The 22,413-nt window shown below is 38.4% G+C and overlaps 2 protein-coding genes across 14 annotated transcripts in view; one reads left to right on the top strand and one right to left on the bottom strand.

Moving 5' to 3' along the window:
• The window catches only part of Atg4a (autophagy related 4A, cysteine peptidase), a 99,056-nt gene extending 85,718 nt beyond the window's left edge, over window positions 1-13,338 (bottom strand). For 5 of the 9 annotated variants that reach the window (XR_015646447.1, XR_015646449.1, NM_001126298.2 and 2 more), the window contains exon 1: window positions 13,284-13,338. Coding sequence is in view for 5 of the 9 variants with exons in the window: in NM_001126298.2 (NP_001119770.1) it covers window positions 13,284-13,293 (10 nt within the window). In the remaining 4 variants the exon portion in view is untranslated. Of the gene's footprint in view, window positions 1-12,863 lie in introns of all 9 variants that reach the window. The other 4 variants (XR_015646445.1, XR_015646446.1, XM_087600676.1 and 1 more) reach the window with 1 other exon arrangement.
• Window positions 13,339-13,545: 207 nt separating this feature from the next.
• Window positions 13,546-21,860, top strand: Psmd10 (proteasome 26S subunit, non-ATPase 10). 5 transcript variants are annotated; one of them, XM_087598966.1, is made up of 6 exons: window positions 13,566-13,701; window positions 14,828-14,953; window positions 16,440-16,538; window positions 17,782-17,928; window positions 18,018-18,105; window positions 20,997-21,860. In XM_087598966.1, exons 2-6 carry the CDS (start codon window positions 14,939-14,941, stop codon window positions 21,002-21,004), a joined length of 357 nt encoding a protein of 118 aa, XP_087455092.1. In that variant the 5' UTR covers window positions 13,566-13,701; window positions 14,828-14,938; the 3' UTR covers window positions 21,005-21,860. The 5 variants fall into 5 exon arrangements, with proteins under 5 accessions (NP_001398682.1, NP_446377.2, NP_001398683.1 ...); XM_087598965.1 differs by having other exon boundaries at window positions 18,018-18,184; NM_001411753.1 differs by lacking the exon at window positions 14,828-14,953 and having other exon boundaries at window positions 13,546-13,701.
• The last annotated feature ends 553 nt before the right edge of the window (window positions 21,861-22,413 follow it).

The raw sequence follows: 22,413 nt of genomic DNA, 5'->3' as shown, positions 1-22,413 counted from the left end.
CTTTGCCTAGTTAGTGAGTACCCAGTCAGTGAGACACCCTACCTCAAAGGAGACAGTGTGTTTGAAGATGATCCCTAGGTTGCTCTCTAGTCTCCGTACACAGGAGCACACTCATATGTATACGTACAGACATACATGAACACCCACATGTACACATGAATAGAAAGAATAAGGTTTCCGTGTTTTTATTCCTATCTCAGCAAACCAGGTTCCAACAGTGTAAACAGGAAAATGAAATTTCATTTTAACCAAGTCACTAAGGGAATTTACCAATTAGAAACTATCACTAATCACTGGGGCTTTCCAGTACAATCAGTCAAACATTGACTTTGTCTTACATCCTTTCATGCCACTCTGTGAAACTTAAACCTCTTGTGGCTTGGAGCTACACAATTTATAAATCAATTCCTACTGAAACGAAGTCTTTAGAATTCTAAAGCGCTAAAGCGTATGTGTTAAACAAATTTGCTTCCTAAATCTTACAGAAAGAAAATAGTGTAGACTGACCCAGGGAGCCAAAGACCTAGATTCCAATTTTGGTCTGCCTGTCGTAGTCATGTCATCTTGGGCCACTCTTAGAAATGTTGAGATTACTGCTCCATAAAATGTTGATAATATGTCCCCCACCCTGGTTCTGTAGTGAACACCTAGTAAGAAAACTAATAGGAAAGTGCTCTATCACATAATTTTGAAGAAATTATAAAATGCTCAAACTAAATACTTGCACCTGAGCGTGGCCAATGGAAACTCAACTCAGATTTCAGAGTTTGGTACAAATACCTTGCATTTCAGTTGAGTCAGGGTTAACAATACTCAAAATTTAACATGTCTGAGATGTTAAGACAATTATACCATAAATACTAAAAGGGAATGCATAAAATGGAGTGCAATTAATAACTTCCCCAATTACTTTCCCCATTTACGAGTTTTAGATGTTTCTTTAGCTATGCAACAACCCCGGCCATCATATTAATTTCCACACGAACTTTGAACTGCTTCTGCACTACCCAGGGAGTATACACAGCACCACAGGCACCCTTGAAGTCTGAATTCCACAGTAACTGCCCCTGAAGGCTATTCTCATTTCTATTCTGTGCCATCTCCTATAACCTCTATAATGCAATTTAAAAATATTCCTCACTCTGTACTCTGTCAGCACCCCAAGTGTTCTTTTCCACTGTCTCAAATAGAACGTGCCTTTTCTTAATTCACATTTTAGAGTTTCTCTCTGTAAGGAAAGGATGCAATACAGGTTCAAATTACCTCAGAATGTTTCCTCTTACCATTTGCTCTTTTCATCAGCCCTATCAGACAACCCTCAATTAGATGGCCCTGTAGTAGTAGGAGACTGAAAGAAGAAAAAATATGGTAAACTGGTTTCAGGAACCCCAGGGGCTTGTGTTCCTGCTGACTTACTTCTCAGCCCCATAATAAAGTGAAGACGAAATGGCCCAGGGACAGTGAATGTGGACCATCCAAAGGTCCCCTTCAGACACTGAAGAAGCTTATTGTTGAGCCTATCTAGGTAAGAGATGGGGACTAATTTTGCAAAAGTAGGTTGAAAACAGCAAAACAGGAGCAAGAGTAAAAAAAAAAATCATAAAATCTAAGCATGGGTCTAGGGAAATGGCTATGTTGGTAAAGTCCCTAACACATACCAAGAAGACCTAAGTTTTGATCCTCAGAAAAGCCAAGCAGAGTGGCATGTGTGTCTATACCATCAACCTTAGGGAGGAGCAGAGATGGATTCCTACATCCCACTTGCCACATAGTCTAGCCAAATCTGTGAGCTTCAAATTCAATTAGAGACCTTGTCTAAAAAATAAAGGTGGAGAGCCACTGAGGAGGGATAACCAATAATGACTCAGGCCTACACACACACACACGCGCGCGCGTGCGCGCACACACACACACACACATACACACACACACACACACACACACGCGCACACACACACACCAACTCTATACAGGTACATATATGCAAACGCAGAGAGATCTAGCAAAAACATTGGATGAATTTAGTACAAAAGCAAACAATAAATATATTTTCCCCAAAATATCATGGTTTTAGAGGATTGTATTAAAAAATTAGAGTCATAATTATGAACTTACTCAAAAATGATTAAATTATAGCCCATCTTCTGCAATGGTTCTCAACCTTTGGGTCGCAACCCCTTTCGGGGCCAAAAAACCCTTTCACGGGGGCCTACTAAGACCATCAGAAAGCACAAATATTTACATTTATGATACATAACAGTAGCAAAATAAGTTATGAAGTAGCAATGAAAATAATTTTATGGTTGGGGTCACAACAATAGGAGGAACTGTATTAAAGAGTTGCAGCATTAAGAAGGTTGAGAGCCACTGATCTACTTTAAAAAATTAAGGATCCAAATTTGTGGCCCATGCCTATAATTCCAGCACTTAAAAGGCTGAGACTGGGCTGCCATGAGTTCTAGGCCAGCCTGAGCAATAGAGTGAGACCATATCTCAGAAAAATCCAAAGAACACAAATCAAGTCAGGAGAAGTGCTATTTTTTTAAAAAATATAGTTCTATTCATGGTGCTTAAAATATTAGAAACTCATGATGGTCAAATTCTCTGTGTGTGTGTGTGTGTGTGTGTGTGAGAGAGAGAGAGAGAGAGAGAGAGAGAGAGAGGGGGGGGAGGGAGGAGAGAGAGAGAGAGGGAGAGAGAGAGAGCGCATGCACATGCATATATAGAATGTATGTCATAAAAAGACAAAGACCACCTTTTTCTCCCTTATTCTCCCTTATGTAAGATATCTAAAGATTTAAGCATTCAAGCTGTTGGAACAAAATAAACTTGAGTTTGTCAAGGACTAGGAATGAGGGTCAGAGTGATTTTTATCTCCTGCTAAGTTTTCACTGGGATAGCGATGATCACTAACACAACATCAATGTATTCTTTAAGCAACCTCTTACATACTCTCATCCCAATAAAACCACAAGGTATCATAAATAAGTATATTCATCCCTCTGAAATCTCTTCGAGGTAGAAAGGACAAGGTATTCTGGTTGCTAGAGGCCTTAGGGCATAAGTAATAAGTGACTTCCATGGGTTTGCTGCTTTAGTAATACATGCTGAACCTTGTGACAGAGTAGTCATCAACTCAGCCACGCAGGCACGTACATGCAACAAATGACCTTCCAAAAACCTAGCTATCTCCAGCCAAAGGAACAGGAAAAGTGACAACCTATAAAGAAAACCCATTAGACATTAATTATCCAGTCAAATACTATAGAAATTTAACCCCAATTATCATTAACAAAGTGGTGGTGACTAGACTTTACCTTCATCTGGTTTTAGTTACCTTACCCTTTTCCCTGTGGTAGTTTTAGAAAAACAGAATGAGGGTCTAGTACTTTGCCAGGCATCAATGAATCTTCCAGTATATAATGGTAATGGAGACCTTCCTCCTGATATCAGTGTAGTGTCAGTAGAGGCCTCAAATTTCACCCCTGCCTTGTAATAATGGCATCCCTAATCCTACATTGAGTATAAATGGAGCATGAAAGGGAGAACTTAGCTCCTATCCTTGTCTCCTCCTGTGAAAGCAGGCTGGTTAAGGCAGGAGAATAAAATAAGATCCAGAGTCACAACACAACGATTTAAGGATACAACATAAAAGTAGTCATGATATTAAGAACTAGGAGCATAACAACTTGAGTGAGAAAAGGCATTTAACAGATACCAACACAGAGATGACATAAATGTCGTAATTATTCAACAACGATTTTTAAAGCACCCATCTTAAAACACTTCAGACAAGCAATTCTCAACACTTCAGAAACAATTTTTAAAGATGGAAAGTCTCAGTACAGAAATAAAAGGCACAAAAAAGAAGCCACATTTTTGTTTTGCTTTGCTTTGCTTTGTGCTGCATTGAGACAGGGTTCCTCTGTGTAACCCTGGCTGTCCTAGAAGGAACTCTGTAGACCAGGCACTACCATCTCCTGGCTAACATTTTGTTTTTAGAATCGAGAAATATAATAATCAAAATTGAAAACTCATTGGATGGTCTCAATAGAACAAAATAAGATGATGGGGTAAGTTAGAGAAACTAGTGATAGAATGATAGAAAAGATTCAATATGAGCAATGATGGAAAATGGAAAAAGGGAACAGAGATTCAGGGACATATGGGATCATAAAAGTAAATCAAATATCCATGCAATTAGAGTTCTAGATGGAGAAGAAAAACAGTGTGGTGTTTAAGAAATACACAAAATATAACTGGTTTAAAATATCCCACATTTTTAAAAAGTAATTTATTTTTAAATTGACAGGCACATATGCTTTACATTTATGGTATAAAATATGTTTTGACATATGCAAACATCGTGGAATAACTAAATAAAACTAATTATCATAAAAACCTCTAAGATTTGGCAAAAAATATGAATGACATAAAAAGCCAACAAGATATAATTAGGATACACAGAAAACGCTACATAGTAACAGCAGGATATACATTTTCAAGTTCCCAGGGGACATTCACACAGAAAGTCCATATCCTGAGTCATAAAGCAGACATGAATAAATAAGAAATATTTGAAATTATGTAGACTGTATCTCTGATAACAATGGGACCAAGGAAAATACTTCCAAACAATTAGAAATTAAGCATCTTACCTCTAAATAATCCATTAGCTAAAAGGGAAGTCTTAAGAAAATTCAAAAATACAGCTCAAAATATTTAAATAACATTCTGATATAATGATAGAAAATAAGAGAAATTATCAGCTGTCAGGGAATATGCATGTTACGAATAGGTGATGACTACAACTATAAAGGGGTATATTGGAGAGATTTAAAAATATACTGACAGAATAATTCCTGGTTGTAGTATTAGTCAAACAAATCCATATACGTGAAAATAACGTGGAGTAGCTGGAGCGACGGCTCAGTCAGGCAAGCATGAGGACCTGAGTCCAGATCCCCCAGCACCCATCTAAAAAGCTGGGTTTGGTCATCCCAGTGCTAACTAGTCAGACAGATTCCTGTAACTCAGTGGCCAGCTAGCGTAGCCAAATTGATGAGTTCCAGGCCAATAAGACACCTTGTTTCAAAAAACTCAGGAGGGGAAAAACTGAGAAAGCCACTGACCTCCGGCCTTCACCTAGGCATACACATGCATGCATGTGTACCTACACATACCTCAATATGAACATGCGCATACACATACACCACACATATGAATGCATACCTCCCCCACCCCCCAACACCCAGCTTGAAGCTATTCACACATGTGAGAGAAACAACATAAAGGAAGACAGTTGACCTTGGCTCTCAATTTCAGAGGTTTCAGCTCACGGTTGGCTGGCTCTATTGTTATGGGCCTAAGGTGAGACCCATGTGAGATCATGTGAAAGGTCACAACAGAGAAAAGATTCTTACCTCATAGCAACCAGAAAGCAAAAGGATAAACAAGAAAAGGCAGAGATAAGGCTTCCAAAAGCATACGTCTCTGTGACCTATTTCCTCTGACCAGGCCCCACTTCCTAACAACTCATTCAGTATGAACTCATCTAAGGAATTAATTCTCATAATTTGATCGCCCTTCAACAGTGCTAACAACTAGGGATCAAGCCATCAATACATGAACCTTTCGGTAGAAGAACATTTCCTATCCTAACTGCAACATTCTAATATCAATTTCCGAGTTGATACTGTGTTGTAGTCTATGGCCATACCTGAATGTGCCGGATCTCATCTGATAACTGTAGTATGCCTCTGTCCAGTGCAGAGAATGGAGTAAACCTAATGCAGAGTATACAAAGCCCTTTGTGTTCTTTGAATTTCTTGTGATTCTTTTATTGTTTGTAACAAAAATTAAGGAAATTTCTTATAAAGTAAATGAGCTAGAATCAAAAGCCTGAATGCTAAAATTGAGAATAACAAAAAAAATGCTTAATCAAAATTCCTATGACAGGATGTCAGCTTTATGATGAAATAGATTTCAAATGGAAATGTCTTGAATAGACTAATGACATAAAATAGCAGGATGTTTTAATAGTTGCATCAAAACACATATTAAAATATCTCATCTAAAACCTGGTAAACGGCAATTGTGAAATAATGACAATAAGGCAGTTGCTTGCAGCTAACCATTGGGCTGAACCCGAGGTCTCCAATGGAGGCGTTAGAGAAAGGTCTGAGGTAACTGAGGGGGTTTGCAACCCCATAAGAAGAAAAACAATATCGACCAACCAGACACCCACCCCACCCCCCCAAAAAAAGCTCCTAGGCACTAAACCACCAACCAATGAGTAGACATGGAGTGACCCATGGCTCCAGTCCCATATGTAGCAGAGGATGGCTTGATCAGGCATCAGTGGGAGGAGAGGCCCTTGGTCCTGTAAAGGCTTGATGCCCCAGTGTAGGGGAATGTCAGGGCAGGGAGTTAGGAGGTGGTGGGTGGAAGTGGGAGCATCCTCACAGAAGCAGAGGAAGAGGGGATGGGATAGGGGGTTTCCAGAAGGGAAACCAGGAAAGGGGATAACATTTGAAATGTAAATAAAGAAAATATTCAATAAAAGAAAGAAAATAAACAAAAATGCAAAAAAAAAGGCACATAAATTACAGTTCTAAATGGTGAAAAGTCAACTGCAAAAAGCTTGGGTTTCTTTTTTTTTTTTTTCCGGAGCTGGGGACCGAACCCAGGACCTTGCGCTTCCTAGGCAAGCGCTCTACCACTGAGCTAAATCCCCAAACCAAAGCTTGGGTTTCTTATTCAGCCTTAGTAAGTAGTAAGAATGGAGGAATCTCATGCCAAACAACTCTGGACCAATGCCTGTGGCTGTCGGGCAGGTAGGTGAACTGTATGTATTCTCTCCCTACATGGTATTCCCAAGTGTGTATCACTGTTTTCTCCCTTTTACCACGGAAAGCATAGGCACATTAATAAACTGTTTGGTGATAACTAGAAAGCAACAAATGAGGGATAATTATCTCTTTTCACACAATCTAAAATGGCAAACACTAGTCATATGAAACTACTTGATTTTAAATTAAACGAAATGTAAAAAGCAATTCCTAAACACAATTTAAGGGCTAACTAGCCCCGTGTGGCTAGTAACACCATAGCAGAACAGTATAAATCCAGAGAATTCTGCAGGACACCGCAAAAATCATGTCATTTCCCCACAGCCATGCAGGTACAGCCCAAAGCCCTCAGACAGGAATTACTATTGCACTATTTGGGGTTTGCATTTACACATAACTCTATGTTCAGCAATATTTAGCAGGATGTCACAAGAGTCATGTGCTAGAGTTTTGGAGTAAAATTATCTGAATTTATGTCAGTTCCAATTTTTACTTCTACCATCCTATTTTTGTTTGTTTCAAATTTTATTTCTAAAAAATGCAAGGCCTGAAGGGTTCTTGTACCTACCTCAAAGGGTTACTATATGGATTGCCTGAGACATGATATCTGACACTTGTGCTCTTTACACGCTGATTATTAGCTTACGCATTAAGTCTAGAAGGCTAATTTGCTTGTTCTAGGACCTAGAATCTAAGTAGCCAGCAGAGAACTCACTAGGGAACATTCAATCACATGAGTAGCAGAGAAGTCAGACCCTAAAAGGGCCTCTTTGTCCCAAGATGGACATAAACAGCAATTGCATTGTTCCTCCATAACATGGGGCCAGCACCAGGAAAGACACGACCTTTTCTTGTAAGATCTATTTATCCTCTATCTTTCAAGACTTAGAGAAGGGGCTTTCCATTAGTGTCAAGGAATTCAGAATTCAAAGCTGACTACCCCATGTAACAAATGAAATAAAACACATTATACTGTCTATTTTAAAATGCACACAAATCACTTAGTTCGAGGTATGTTAGATGCTGTTTTTTTCTAAGCCATTTCTAGCAATTACATGGCAATCCCTGATGAATTATTACAGTGAAATGTCAGAATACCAATCCCTTTGTGAATACAACAGGCCTAATCCACCTTCATAATGAAGTGAATAAATATTGATACATGTCCTACTACATATGGGGCATGTTTACTCTACACTGATCATTAGCAAACTATAGCTATGAGGCTAAGTTTAGTCTATCTTGCCTTTTTGTGGAAACAAAATAAAAGCGATTTTAATCTTTTGAAACAGGATGAAAACCACCTTAAACCACAATCACTAAACACTAACTGGCTTGGTAAATTAGCTTTTACTGCAGACTCAATAATTTGTCTTAATCCCACCTGAAAATATAAAACAAAATTCTGAGTGAAATTGGAGTAAAGTGATTTTAATGCCTAACAGTGTTTGGAGGACAGGAGGCTTTATATACTTCTGATGTTGGGACAAGTCAAAAGAAGGGAATGCTACTTTATACCCACTATACTGGCCACAATAAAAAGAAATACACTGATAAGTATAGTTGATTGTAGGAAAGTTTTAATCCAAATATATTATTATCGTAGGAAGATAAAATAGTGAACCACTTTGAGAGAACCTGACACTTCCTAAAAATGTTAAATGGACTTAAAGTAGATCCAGAAATTCCACTCCTAAATATGTATACAAGAGAAATAAAAGTACATGCCTGAACAGAAACTACACACAAAACATAGTAGCCATATTTAGAAGAAACAAAAGGTAATAATAGCCCAAGTGATCCTATACTGATGAAAGAATAAACAAAGCATGTTACTGTCATAAAACAGACTATCATTCAATCATAAAAATGAATACAGTGATGATCTATGATTTGTATGCATCTTCAAATGTTTATAGTACATGAAAAGAGAAACTAAAAAGACCACATATTTTGATTTTGTTATTTGTATTAATGCTCATAAAATGAAAGCCTATAGACTAATATGTGTAAGGGCAGCAAAAGGAAGAATGGCTAACAATAGCCACAAAACTTCCTTTTTAGGAAATGTAGGTATTTTAAAACAAGCTTTTGGTGGTCATAACACAACTCTTTAAATCCTGAAAAACCCTTAAATTGTGTGCTTAAAAAAATTACAAGAAAATTTACAAGAAAAAACTCAAGTAGTAGCTATCGAGAACAGCGCCTGGGGAATAGGAGGGACCGCAAAGAAGTGTGTGAGAATTTAGGGGAAGTGTGGAATATGCCATATCTTGACTTTGGTGTTGGTTACACAACAGTATGTATTTATAGTCAAGTACATTGAAATTGATTTAATTCCTGAACACAATGAGATTTATCGTGTACAAATTATACGACAATAGAGCGGCCTCGTTAGAAAATTTAAGATGGAAACAGTATCTTCAGTCACACACAAAATTACAACCTAAATTACGCTGCAAGTCCAGCTGTAGGTTTAGACATGGGAAGACAAGTGCAAAGGTTATTTCTGCAGTCCAAGATCCACTTCCCTTGCAGCTGAGGGTCTTTCAGCTGACCTTCAGGTGGACGTGAATGACCTACAAAGTCATGGCATCTCCCACAGCACATACATCAAGCAACAGATACGCTCAGTTCGAATCCTATGCTCCCACACCCCAGTCTGATCATAAGAAAAACAGACCCTTTTAAAAATACAGAGCTTGAAAGAGCTGAAGGGGCTCAAGACCCCATATGAACAACAATGCCAAGCAACCAGAGCTTCCAGGGACTAAGCCACTACCCAAAGACTATACATGGACTGACCCTGGGCTCCGACCTCATAGGTAGCAATGAATATCCTAGTAAGAGCACCAGTGGAAGGGGAAGCCCTGGGTCCTGCTAAGACTGAACCCCCAGTGAACTAGACTGGTAGGGGGAGGGCGGCAATGGGGGGGATGGGGATGGGGACACCCATATAGAAGGGGAGGGGGAGGGGTTAGGGGAATGTTGACCCAGAAACCGGGAAAGGGACTAACAATCGAAATGTAAATAAGAAATACTCAAGTTAATAAAGATGGGGGAAAAAAACCCTACAGAGTCCTTAACAAGTGCATTTCAAAATTACCAAGATCATCAAAACAAGTGAAATCTGAGAAACTGTCACAAGCCTCTAAAGAGACAGAAACACCATGTGATTCACACTGTCTCAGATGGGATGCTGCCCACAGGTAAACTAATGAACCTGGAACAAAGTGTGGGAGAACAGTGGATTAAAATAGACCAATGTGTGCTTATCCATTGTGATCATGATAGAAGAGTGCATTAAAATGCCAAATTAATAAATGCTGCTGAAACATGTGAAAAGAATTGGTCTTAGATAACTGAAAATGAACCAGAGACTTAAACACAAAAGAAAAAACAAAATTCCCAGAGGAAAACATGAGAAAAAAAATAACTGAAACCTTAGATTTTATAGTCTTTGCTATGTACAATAGCAAAAAAAAATAATAAATAAAGGAAAAAAGAATAAATTTGAATTCGTCAAATATCAAAATGTGAGTGAGGCCTGGTGGCTCACTCCAAGAATAGCAACATGTGGAAGCTTGAAACAGGGGAATTGCAAGCCTGGGCTACACCGTGAGTTGCAGACTAGGTTGAACTACATAATGAGACCTTGTCTTGAAAAAAAAATCAAAACCTTTCCCTTCAAAACGCATATGATTGTGATAAAGAAAAGCTGAGCACTGTGTCATACCCTGTAATAGCAACTGGGGAGGCAGAAGCAGGAGAATTTCAAGTTTGAGACTAGCTTGGGATACACTGTGAGACCAGGTCTCAAAAACCAAAATAAAACAAATGAAAATAAAACAAAGCAAAAGAGCAAAAGGCAAACTGTGCATTGGGAGTAAGTATGTGCACATTATATACCTGACAGGGATTTGGATTTAGACTATGGAAATAATTGTTATAACTCATCAATTAAACAACAACCCAATTTTAAAACGGGGTGGGGGGGAGCCCACAGAAGCAGATCCTTGTGTATAAAAGATGTACCAACAGCTTATAAGCACCTAAAAACATGTTCACTTCCCCTAGCCACTCCTTATGGAAATAAACATTGACATTCTATTATTTCATAGCGATTTAAATGGCTATAATCATAAAGGGCAAGACACATACCTAAAATTCCAGCATTTGGGAGGCTGAAGCAGGAGGCTTGTAAGTTTAAAGTCGTCCTAGGCCTCATAAAAAGACTCTTTAAAAAATCACGAGAACATCCCAGTTGCTAACAAATGTGTATGAGGATGTGCTGCAACGAGTAGCCTCATACAACAGAATGCTTCTGCTGCTTTGGAAAAAAGTTTTGTAATTTCTTAAAAATGTTAATGATAAATTGTCCTATTACCCAGGAATTCCACTTTCAGATAACAACAACAAAAGAGGAAAACAAATGTTCACATAAAGATGTGCACATCGATGTTCTAAGGAACATTAGTCATAATGTCCAACAACTAAAAAAAAATACCCACTACATTTCTATCAGTTGGTGAGTAGATACCCCAAAATGTATTACCCATAAACTGTAATATCATTAGGCAACAAAAGTAAGGACTTACACGCGAACCAATATGGTTAAGTCTCAAATCTATTATGGTGAGTGAAAGAAACCAGACTCAGAAGACCATATATTATATGATTTCATTTAAGTGTAATGTTCAGAATGGGCAATTTTATATAGACAAAGAGTCTATTAGTGGCTGCCTGACCAGGAGATAAAAATTAACAGAAAATGGGCATGAGGTCTTACTGAGAGGATCCATTCTACAACTGGTTTGTTGTGATAGCTACATAAACCTGAAAACTTACTAATAATCAATTACATATTTAAATGAGTGTATTTTATTTTACTTCGTTTCCTTTCGTTTTGTTTTGTTTTAGTGCTGAGGATTGTACCTAAGGCCTTGTGCGTGTGAAGCAAATGCTCTACTACTGGGCATACCTAGCCCCAGTTGAATTTTCTGGTATGTAAGTTATCACAATCAAATTGTTAAAATAGGGAGAAAGCATGAAACTGGGCGGACACACACACACACACACACACACACAGACACGGACACGGACACAGACACGGACACAGACACGGACATACACACACAATAAGATGCAATGAAATAATTAGTATTTAAAAGAATATGTTCATGGCTTATCAATATTTGGAAGCAACTTTCTGTGTGAAAAGGTATTTTCAGAGTTTTCTATAGATTAAAATAGTTAAAAATCTCATTAACCAAAGAACATTTGGAATCAATTTTGATGATAGACAATAGTTACTGTAAACCTCAATTAAGCAAAATAGTACTTCCCTCAAAGAATTCTGTTCTTATTAATATTTCTGTGTTAAAAACATAACTCACTGGGGGCTGGAAAGATGGCTTAGGGATTAAGAGCACTGGTTGCTCTTTCAGAAGACCTGGATTCAATTCTCAGTACACACATGCCAATTCACAACCATCTAGAGTACCTCAGATCTGAGGAGATTCAACGTTCACATGGTGTACAGACACACACGTAGGCAGAAAACACATTCACATAAAGTTTTAAAAAGCTAAAAGCATTATATATATACATAGATTCCACTATTATTATATCCCAAATTACATCAATAAACATTAGTCATAACTTGTCTTCTAGACTTGGTTTTATCATCTGCCCTGCAAAGCCTAAAATTGCTATGATCTGGCATTATACAGAAAGTTTGCTAGGCCCTGTTCTGTACCCTAACAAAAGAGACAAACATAATCAGTCACTTTAAAAAACACGTTTAACATTTTTTCTAATGTCCTTTAGAAATATTCTATAAAAGATAAACCTTGCATCTTTTCTGCTGCAACACTATTTGGAAATTCTCCTTTTAAAAAATCCATACTGTTAGCTTAACAATCTAGCAAACCCTGGATGTGATTGTCATACCATGTTATTAAAGTGACAACATCATACCCTGGTATCCCTAACATGACCGCCGTTACTCACTGAGGTCTCTTAGGTATCGAGTGGCTCCTATGGCATCACACTCTGTCTTTAGCATCATTCTGGCACATCCCTTCTGTATGGTGTCATGTATAACCTGTGCTGTGGCAGAGCCCCACTCTGATGCCACTCCGCCGGGATGTCAGCGTAACTAACCTGTGCTTCTTTCCACTCCCTGGACAGTGGCAGAGAGGGGGAGGGTAGCTACAGTCAATGGTTCAAGCTCAGAGGTAGTACTCTGCTCCAACTACTGTCCCTTCCGCCTGCCACTGCAAGTGAGGGCCCTGAGGGACAAGATCTGTAGGATCCCAGAACTCTCTTGCTCTGCTACAGTTTGAATTTCATGTGGCCAACTTACTGGCCCACCAAATACCACCCACCCTAGCTTTTTCACACAGTACTACCAGAAGCCGCTCCCATTACCTGACTCCATTCTCCAGCTGTCATCCTGGGCCAATTCCACCGGCAACTTGACTACGGCTTTCTCTAAGGATTCTGGGATTTGTAGTTTCACATTGCTAGGACCCGGAACTGAGTAGCTTCCAAAGACGCCTCCTGACCTGGGATTGCCTTCAAACTGCAACTCCCAGAAGTTCCAGGATATGGGCGGGGCAACGAGGAAATCAGACGTCAGTGATTGGAGAACCTCTAGCTCTTTGATTGGTCGCCGGAACAGGAAATGCGAATGGGCGGGGCTTGAGTTTCACGGAGGTCCTGGGAAGGCGAAATGGAGGGGTGTGTGTCTAACGTCATGATCTGTAACCTGGCCTACAACGGGAAGCTGGATGAGTTGAAGGAAAGCATTTTGGCTGATAAGTCTCTGGCCACTAGAACTGATCAGGTAAACTAGCCCGAGGGCCTGTCGCCTAGCAGCGGGTGTCAACGAAGCCCTACATGGCTTCGGAGTCCTAACTTGGTCTGAGCCCACTTCTGCGCTCCTCCCGCCCACTCCTCCCTCTTGTAGCCTTGGATTATACCCCGACTAGCTGTCCAACTGTAACCCCTCACAGACTTTGGGGCGGGGGAGAGGGGTGGGAAGCGAAGCTTGCTGAATTTCATATATTTCTAGAACATCCACCGCTTTTCTCAGAAATTCCCAGAGTTAGGAAGAGAGAGCACGACGGAGATCTGTGAAGAAAGCGTATTAGGTGGATTTTTCTTTAGTTGTAATCCTCATCAGTGGACCACGTGTAACAAAATGCCTTTTGTGTGTGTGTGTGTGTGTGTGTGTGTGTGTGTGTGTGTGTGTATCAGGAAGTTTGAGGGGAGCCGGGAATTTCAGTCGAGTTGAAAAATAAAAAACAGGCATAAATGAAATAACGGCACTACACGTCTTATTACATATAGTAAATCCCCCAGAAAGAAGTTTACATATTTGTTTCAGAACATGGAAGGGGAAGACACGATAGGAGTAGTTGGCAAGGGCTTTGTATAGAAGGTGAGGTTGTTTATACTGTGAAGAATGGGATTCTATGTGGGGTGAGTGAACTAAGGCAAAAAGAGAGAAAATGGGCCTTGGGAAGTGTTTCTGTTCTGACCAACTGTGTGACCTTCGGTGTTGATAGTGTTAAACATTAGGAAGACAGTCCATCATACTTCAAAGCTTCCATGTTGTCTCTTTTAGAAGAGAACTCGAAGAGACTGGTTTTTTTTTTTTCCTGGAATTTTCCTTTATTACTCAATAGGAGAATTCCTCTATGCTCACCACATTTGCTTTTATGATGGTCTGGTAATGTGGTTTGAATTTAATAAAATGAATTAAGATTTAATCCACTAAAAATAATGAGTCAGTGGCATAAAAGAGTGAGCTAATCAGGATCAAGAAGTTAAATACAACAACCAAATGCAATTAATTTATGGACTTTATTTGCATCCAGATTTAAACCATCTGGAAAGAGGCTTATAGGAGACTTGGTTTTAAGTGAGATGATATTTTTTTTACTTTGTGTAATTTTTTGTTATTTAAGATACGATCTCCCTGTGTAATCCAGTCTGTCCTTCCAATCAAGTTCCTCCTATCCACCAGCCTCCGAAGTTCTGGAAGGTTTGCATTACCACCCATGACAAAGAGTTAAGGAATGTTATTTTCAAAGGTCCAATAATGCTCTTATGTTTGTTTGTTTGTTTTACAAAAGTACTTTTATTTTTTAGGTGCTGAAGTAATTAGAGGTGAACAGTCATAGCCTTTAGGATTCCGTTTTAAAGAAACCTCGGCAGGACTGAAGAGGTAGCTCAGTGGTCAAGAATACATACTTCCTTTTCCTCACAACTTCCTGTAACTCCAGCTCCAGGGGGATCCAGTGCATCTGGCCTCCCCACGCCCATGTGGTCACATGCACAAACTCACGCACATGCCCACAATTAAAAGTAAAATAAAAATTTTTTAAAGAAAATTCAAGTAATAAAATCTAGAAGTAAATATAGCAAGGCTTTTGTTGTTGTTAAGTAATAGGCTCTTGATTCTGTCACATTCCCTCAATTTTTATGTGTATTTGAACTGTTCATAAAGTTGAACTGCTGTCTGGGGACACTGACAGGGAAGGCCACAGGTGTCCACAGCTGTGAGACTTCCAGCTAGCTCCCTTCCTGGGCACCAAAAGTACCTGCTCCCAACCATGCAACACCCTATTTGTCACATTCAAGTTCATTTAAAGGCTGGGCCAGCACACATACGTGTGTGTGTGTGTGTGTGTGTGTGTGTGTGTGTGTGTGTACACTTGTATACACATACACTCTCACACACACTCTCACACACACACATTATACAAGCATACATACAATCATGACTATATATTTCTTAAGAATAAAAAGTACAAGAATAGGCACAAATAGGAACTCTCTTTAAGAATCATATTTTTTTAAGAATCATGATTCTTAATTTTAAAAATGTAATTTTATTGCACTGATTCTGGGGGGTGTGTTATTATAAAATAATCTCAGCTATTTGTATAAACACATTTCATTCTTCATAACATGTTCAGTGGATGTAGTAGCATATGCCTGTAACAGTAGCAAGTAGGAGGGGAAGGATTGAAAATTTCAAGTTAATGTTGGTTACATAGCAAGATCAAAAGTGAAACAAAAATTCATAGGTTCTCTCTAGAGCAATCACTTGAAGTTTGGTAATAGAGATGGCATAGGCACAGAGCATGGGTAAATTTTATGACCCTGAATAAGTTGCTTATGTGAAATAGTCTTAGTTTCTTTATGTGTCAAATGAGGGATAGTAGGCACCATACAGAATGGTGGGGGTTAAAAGAAATGATGCATATAAAAGTCGCACTGCTTCACAAGGGCATGCATAAGTGTTGTAAACAGCAAATCTCCATTTCTGCTGATGTATTGAAATCAATGTTTTCATCACTCTTGCACAGAATTCCTTATATTCATGGCTGCTATTGACCCCATGTTACTAATACCTTGGCCTCCCAAATGCTAGTTAGTAACATTGTTGAACATTACCTACCTGATGACCTGGTGCTCGCCATTTCTTACTATAGGTTTGCGAGTGTGAGTATTTTTTCCTGCCTCTTTGTCTTCAACACTGTTGACAGCTTTACTCCCCTTTTCCCCATATAGGACAGCAGAACAGCATTGCACTGGGCATGCTCAGCTGGTCATACAGAAATTGTTGAATTCTTGCTGCAACTTGGAGTGCCAGTGAATGAAAAAGACGATGTGAGTGCTCGGCAACATTGATAAGCTCCGGGTTATCTTTAGACTCCAGACTTGTATTTACTGAAGCCTGAATATTAAGCTCAGAAACAAAAGTTTAGGGTTTAGAAGTAGGAAGTTACAATATGACCTTTGTGAATAGGCATGGGGCTAATGATGCCATTCTTTTAGGGTGCTAATGAAACTATAATTCAGGGTGAGAATACAGATCAGGGCTTATTACTATGAATGCTAATAGACTAAACATTTTAATGTTGAAATTGTTGGTGAATATTGCCAGAATAATAAAGGCTTAGGTATATGTGTGTTACATAGACACATTTACTAGAGTGATATTGGTTATATTAAGGTAAGCCTTATAGGAGCTCAAGAGATGTTTCAGTACTTACGAGTGCTTGCTGCTCTTGCAGAGGACCAAGGTTTGGTTCCAGTAGCTATGTTGGGTGGCTCACAACTTCCTTAATTCCTACTTTAGAGGAGCTAATACACCAATTTACATATGCATATGTACATAAATAAAAGTAAATCCTTTTAAAAAGATAAAATTTACAGAAAACCTAGAATGGAACCTGTTTTATAGGCACAGATTAATTTTCAGGATTTACAGAAGTAATATGAGACAATAACAATTGTATGGAAAAATGATTAAAGAGTGCATAGTGTACATACTTTGTAAGTTAATATACAATCAGTCATTCCAAAGAATGGCAGAAAAATTCTCACAATATATTGGTATGTAGAAATTGTGGAAAACACACCTCGCAGAACTTCATATACTCTGATTTTAGTTTTTATTTTTTAACGTTATGATATGGGAGAAAAGATATTAGAATTACTTTAATATGCCATACCTGTCTTATAGGATTGTGGCCATTTTTAAGTGACTTACTTTGTTTTTAGCAATGCATATGTATGAGTATATGCCATCTGTGTGCAGCTGCCTGAGAAAGCCAAAGGGCATCAGATCCCCAGAGGCTGGGATTATAGGCCACTGTGAGCCGCCTGCACCAAACACTGGTACTTTGGAGGAGCAGTAAGTGCTCTTAACCACTGAGCTGTCTGTCCAGCTCAGTTTTTCTTTTACGTACATTTTTGTTTCCAATTTTTTCACAATGCTCAGTGTTGAATGGGTGGAAAATATTGCTAAATTATTCACATAACTCTGTAAACCTTCAATAAATATTAATGTTCATACTTCTGTCCCTTTTTTACCTTGACTTTTTATAAAACCCCACCCTATATACAGGCAGGTTGGTCTCCTCTTCATATTGCTGCTTCCGCTGGCCGGGATGAGATTGTAAAAGCCCTTCTGATAAAAGGGGCACAAGTGAATGCCGTCAATCAAAATGGCTGCACGCCCCTCCATTATGCAGCTTCCAAGAATAGGCATGAGGTATGTCTATCCCTGTGGTTGTTTCCTTTGAGTTTTAAACTGGAACAGAAAAACAGATTTCTGTATAGTTTTCTTGCTATCCTTTCCAGATTGCTGTTATGTTACTAGAAGGTGGGGCTAATCCAGATGCTAAGGACCATTATGATGCTACAGCAATGCACCGGGCAGCAGCCAAGGGTAACTTGAAGATGGTTCATATCCTTCTGTTCTACAAAGCATCCACAAACATCCAAGATACTGAGGGTAACACTCCTCTGTAAGTGACAAGTAGCAGTCATTCTCATTCTGATTATAAATGCAATACATGCTGGGAGCAAAAAAAAAAAACAAATTGAAAGGATACCAAAGCATAATGATAACTAAAATTGTGTATCATTTTGCCACCCAAAAAATACTGATATTATCTTTATATCCTTCCATTTGTTTATATGGAGATATGTATATATAGCATGTAATAGCAAAATTGAGGTTATATCAGTAATCTTATGCTTTAATCTCATAGCACATTGTGAGCATATTTTAATGTCATTAAATACATTTAAAACATTTATGATGGCTGCTTACAATCCCATTTTATGGCTATGCCATAATTTAATCATTCCTGCTATTGTTTTCAGCTTTTCACCATTTTAATTAATTGACATTGACCAATTTATGTCTAAATCTTTGCCCATATTGTGGATTGTGGACTAAGTTTAGAGTCCTAGAAATTGAATGATTGTTTCAACAAATAACGGATTTCAAGACAAATTGCTTCCAGAGGAGTTGTCCCATTGTTCCCTCCCAACAGCATCTTAACAGTAGCTCTTACCTCCTACCCATCAGCACCAAAATTGCTGTTTGAATTCATGTTGTATGAAAGGTGACATTTCATGGTTGAAATTTACATTTTTGTTACTGATTTTGAAATGTATTAATCCCTTAAATTGTAAGTTTTTGTAGTCTTTCTGTTCCCTTTTAGAAGAATTCATTCATTTTGCCAGAATTTTAAGTGGTCTTGACATAGTAAAAATAGGATTTATGCCATATTGTTTGAAAATATTTTGTTTGTCTGTTTATTCATGACTTTTCAGCTATCAGAACTTATCAATTGCTATGTAGCCAAACCTATAATTTCCATCACAACTCTAGAAAGCTTTCTTTAATCCCAAAACTCTTAAATCCACATAGGATTTATTGATGTGGATGACTTGAAACCTACTTTTACCTTGATAAACTTTTTTATATATACCCATTTTCTCCTTTGTTGAGTCAGAAATTCTGGGTTTGTTTTGTAGTCCACCATAAGGTACAGCTTTCCCCCTCTGACTTTGGGACAGCTTTTTAAAGTATTGTTTTCAGGGGCTGAGCATGGTGGCACATGCCTTTAATCCCAGCACTGGGAGAAAGGCAGATCTCTGTGAGTTTGAGCCAGCCTGGTCAATATTTCAGGCTAGCCAAGGCTCCATAATAAGACAAACAAAAACACCTGGCCAGCTGTGGTAGTGTATGCCTTTAATTCTAGCACTTCGGAGGCCAAGAAATAGACAGAATTCAAGGCTATCCGGGTCTATATAGCAAGCTCTTGTGGTAGCCAAGGACAGATAGGGAGATCCTGACTTAAAACAAACAGTATTTTTTAAATTGAAAATAGATTTTTTTCTATCATGCGATACATCCCAACGGCAGTTTCCCCTCCTTCTACTCCTCCCTCCTCCCCACCTCCCCACCTTCCCTCTCCCCCAGATTCACCCCAATTCCGTTTCCTCTTCAGAAAAGAGCAAGCCTCCATGAGACAATAGCTAAACAGGACAAAACAAGCTAGACTAAGGCAAGGGGAAAACCCTCATATTGAGGCTGGACAAGGCAACCCATTAGGAGGGAAAGAGTCCCAAAAGTAGGCAAAAGAGTCAGAAATATACCCACTCCTACTGTTGGGAGTCCAACAAAAACCCCAAGCTAAACAACCACAGCATGTATGCAGAGGGCCTGGTACAGACTTTTGCAGGCCCTGTAATTGCACTTGAGTCTCTGGGAGCCCATATACACCCTGCTTGTTGATTCAGAGGGCCATGTCCTGGTGTCCTCCATCCCCTCTGACTCCTATAGTTTTTCCTCCCATCTTCTGCAAAACTTCAGCAATCTCCAAGGGGAGGAACCCTATGGAGACCAAGAAAAGTATTATTTTCTTATTCTTTAAAAATCTTTCTTATAGGCCCATGTGACTTTTTAAAATGAATATTCTAACTTATTTCTTGATGACTCAATCACGTTCATCTAGAAATAGTCTAGGAATTGGATAGTATAGGACCCTTGGGAGAAAGTAGGATTTAGGACTCAATAGATACTGTTCTTAGTATAGATGCTACCATTTTCAACTATATTAACTAAAAAATATTAAGAAACTTAACTTTCCTCCCCCATAATTTCCTCATCTCTACTAGTATAGTAACAATTTCTCCCTCACTAGATTACTATGAGGCTTAAATAAAATGCTGTGTAAAGTGCCTAATAATTTGCCTGTCAAACTGTATAAGTGACTGGCATAGGTTGGTTTCTTTCCTTAAGCAGTTAACTGTTGAACTCTCCCATCATAACAAGAACTTTAACCTCAGTGACAACTTTTACTGTAAAACAATGCTAATTATACCATGATTTGTTAATGTAGACATACGGATCAAGGAAGATCAGATCTTTCCAGTTGTTTTTCTGCAGTCACACGAATTGTTATAGAGGCAGGATATAAATTGAAATATCTCTCAATTCTAACCCTGAGTTATTATTACATGATGTATTTGGAGTAAATTACCATTAATCTCTGTTGAAAGAGTTGTTGTGCCTTCGGCTAGCATTTAAAAGCTCACCATCTGTTTAAATAGGACCAGGGTTATGATTTATGATCTGGTATTGCTTAGCTATTCTAGTTAACTTTAATTTACAATCTTTCTCATGCCAATTGATTTCTTTTCCCAGATTAAATAACTTTCCAGTATTTCCCCTGTCCAGTGATAAACATTTTGGAATAGAAACTCTATCCATTCTGTAGAAGTGGTAGGTGACTAATTAATCTTTGTTATTCCCAATTTCAGACACTTAGCCTGTGATGAGGAGAGAGTGGAAGAAGCAAAATTGCTGGTGACCCAAGGAGCAAGTATTTACATTGAAAATAAGGAAGAAAAGACACCGCTGCAAGTCGCCAAAGGAGGCCTGGGTTTAATACTCAAAAGAATCGTAGAAAGTGAAGCAGCTTCTATGTAGTCTGTGTATGTATGTCCTCACTGTCCTGGAAACTGTTGTACTGCTCACAAGGCATCTCGTATGAAAATGTTTTCTCGTCTTCATAATTTGATAACGTGTTGTATTGCTCCTATCGAAGTACTTGTTCTACACTTACTACCCACTTTCCAGGCATTGAAAAACTGGTGAGCTTGTTCTACTGATGTCATTCATTAAATCTTGATTACTTTGGAGTAAGTGGTTGTGGCTGTCCTGTCTTGAGCATCCTCCATGCACTTACTGACCCGCTGTGCAACAGAACATGTTCAGAAATGGCCTGCCAGTTGGGCCAGGTGGTTCTGGGAGCTTCTGTGATCTCTGCAGTCAAAACAAATACTGACCTGTTTTTCAAGTTCACTCAGAGACCTATGCCAAATATTTCCATTTTTTTCAACTACAAGGTTAATTTATTTTTGTTACAGGAGGAAGTTCTATATTTTAGAGGAGCAAATTTTAAGTCAAATTGTATGTTCTTAAAATAATGAAGAACGAGAGCCTACGTGCCCATGTACCATTGTAACTAGCCATTTCCCTCTAAAATAAGACATATCATTTTAAAAAAAATAAATTAACTCACCTTGTATTGAAAAGAATTGTCAAACTTATTAAAAACATGTATAACAAAATTAATTTTGATTTGTATTTCAAGTATTACAAACAATAAACTGTTGAAAGAATTTCCCAGTTCCTCGTTCAAGTCAGTCACATACTCACTTAAACCTTCAAATCTTAGCTAAGATGGATTGCTCAGTTTGGGATAGTTCTGAAATCAATAAAATTAATGGAGCTTAAACTGCAACTAAAATCCATCAAAAATAGTAATCTTTTGAAGTGCCAAGTTAATGTAGAGTGTAGGGAAGTTAATAATTACAAACTTGAACTCTATTTAGAGAAGCATTTTATTTGATTAGTAGTCAGCAAATGTAGTCCAAATGACTCTTCAAATTAATTTTAGTTTTGGTTTTGTGCCTTCAGTTACTGCTTGAAAGATGTGATCCAAGTATATCCACACACTTTCTTTAATTTGCAGTTAAAGATTTAAATGCCCAATAACTAAAATGAGTTCTGTACATATGAGCTGCATCATTTTTATACAAAATTTTGGACATGAACTCAGTGCTAATCCAGGGAATATGAACATTTGTTAAATGTTAGTGCTAGAATTGATGAGGGATTATTTATTACTAGTGTTTTGTTTTTCCTCCCCACTATTCTCCTGTTCTCTTCTCA

The sequence above is a fragment of the Rattus norvegicus genome, chromosome X (genome assembly GCF_021556685.1).
Source record: "Rattus norvegicus strain SHRSP/BbbUtx chromosome X, alternate assembly SHRSP_T2T, whole genome shotgun sequence".
Classification (NCBI taxonomy): domain Eukaryota; kingdom Metazoa; phylum Chordata; class Mammalia; order Rodentia; family Muridae; genus Rattus; species Rattus norvegicus.
The sequence above is the reverse complement of the archived record's forward strand: the minus strand, read 5'-3'. Positions and strand labels throughout refer to the sequence as shown.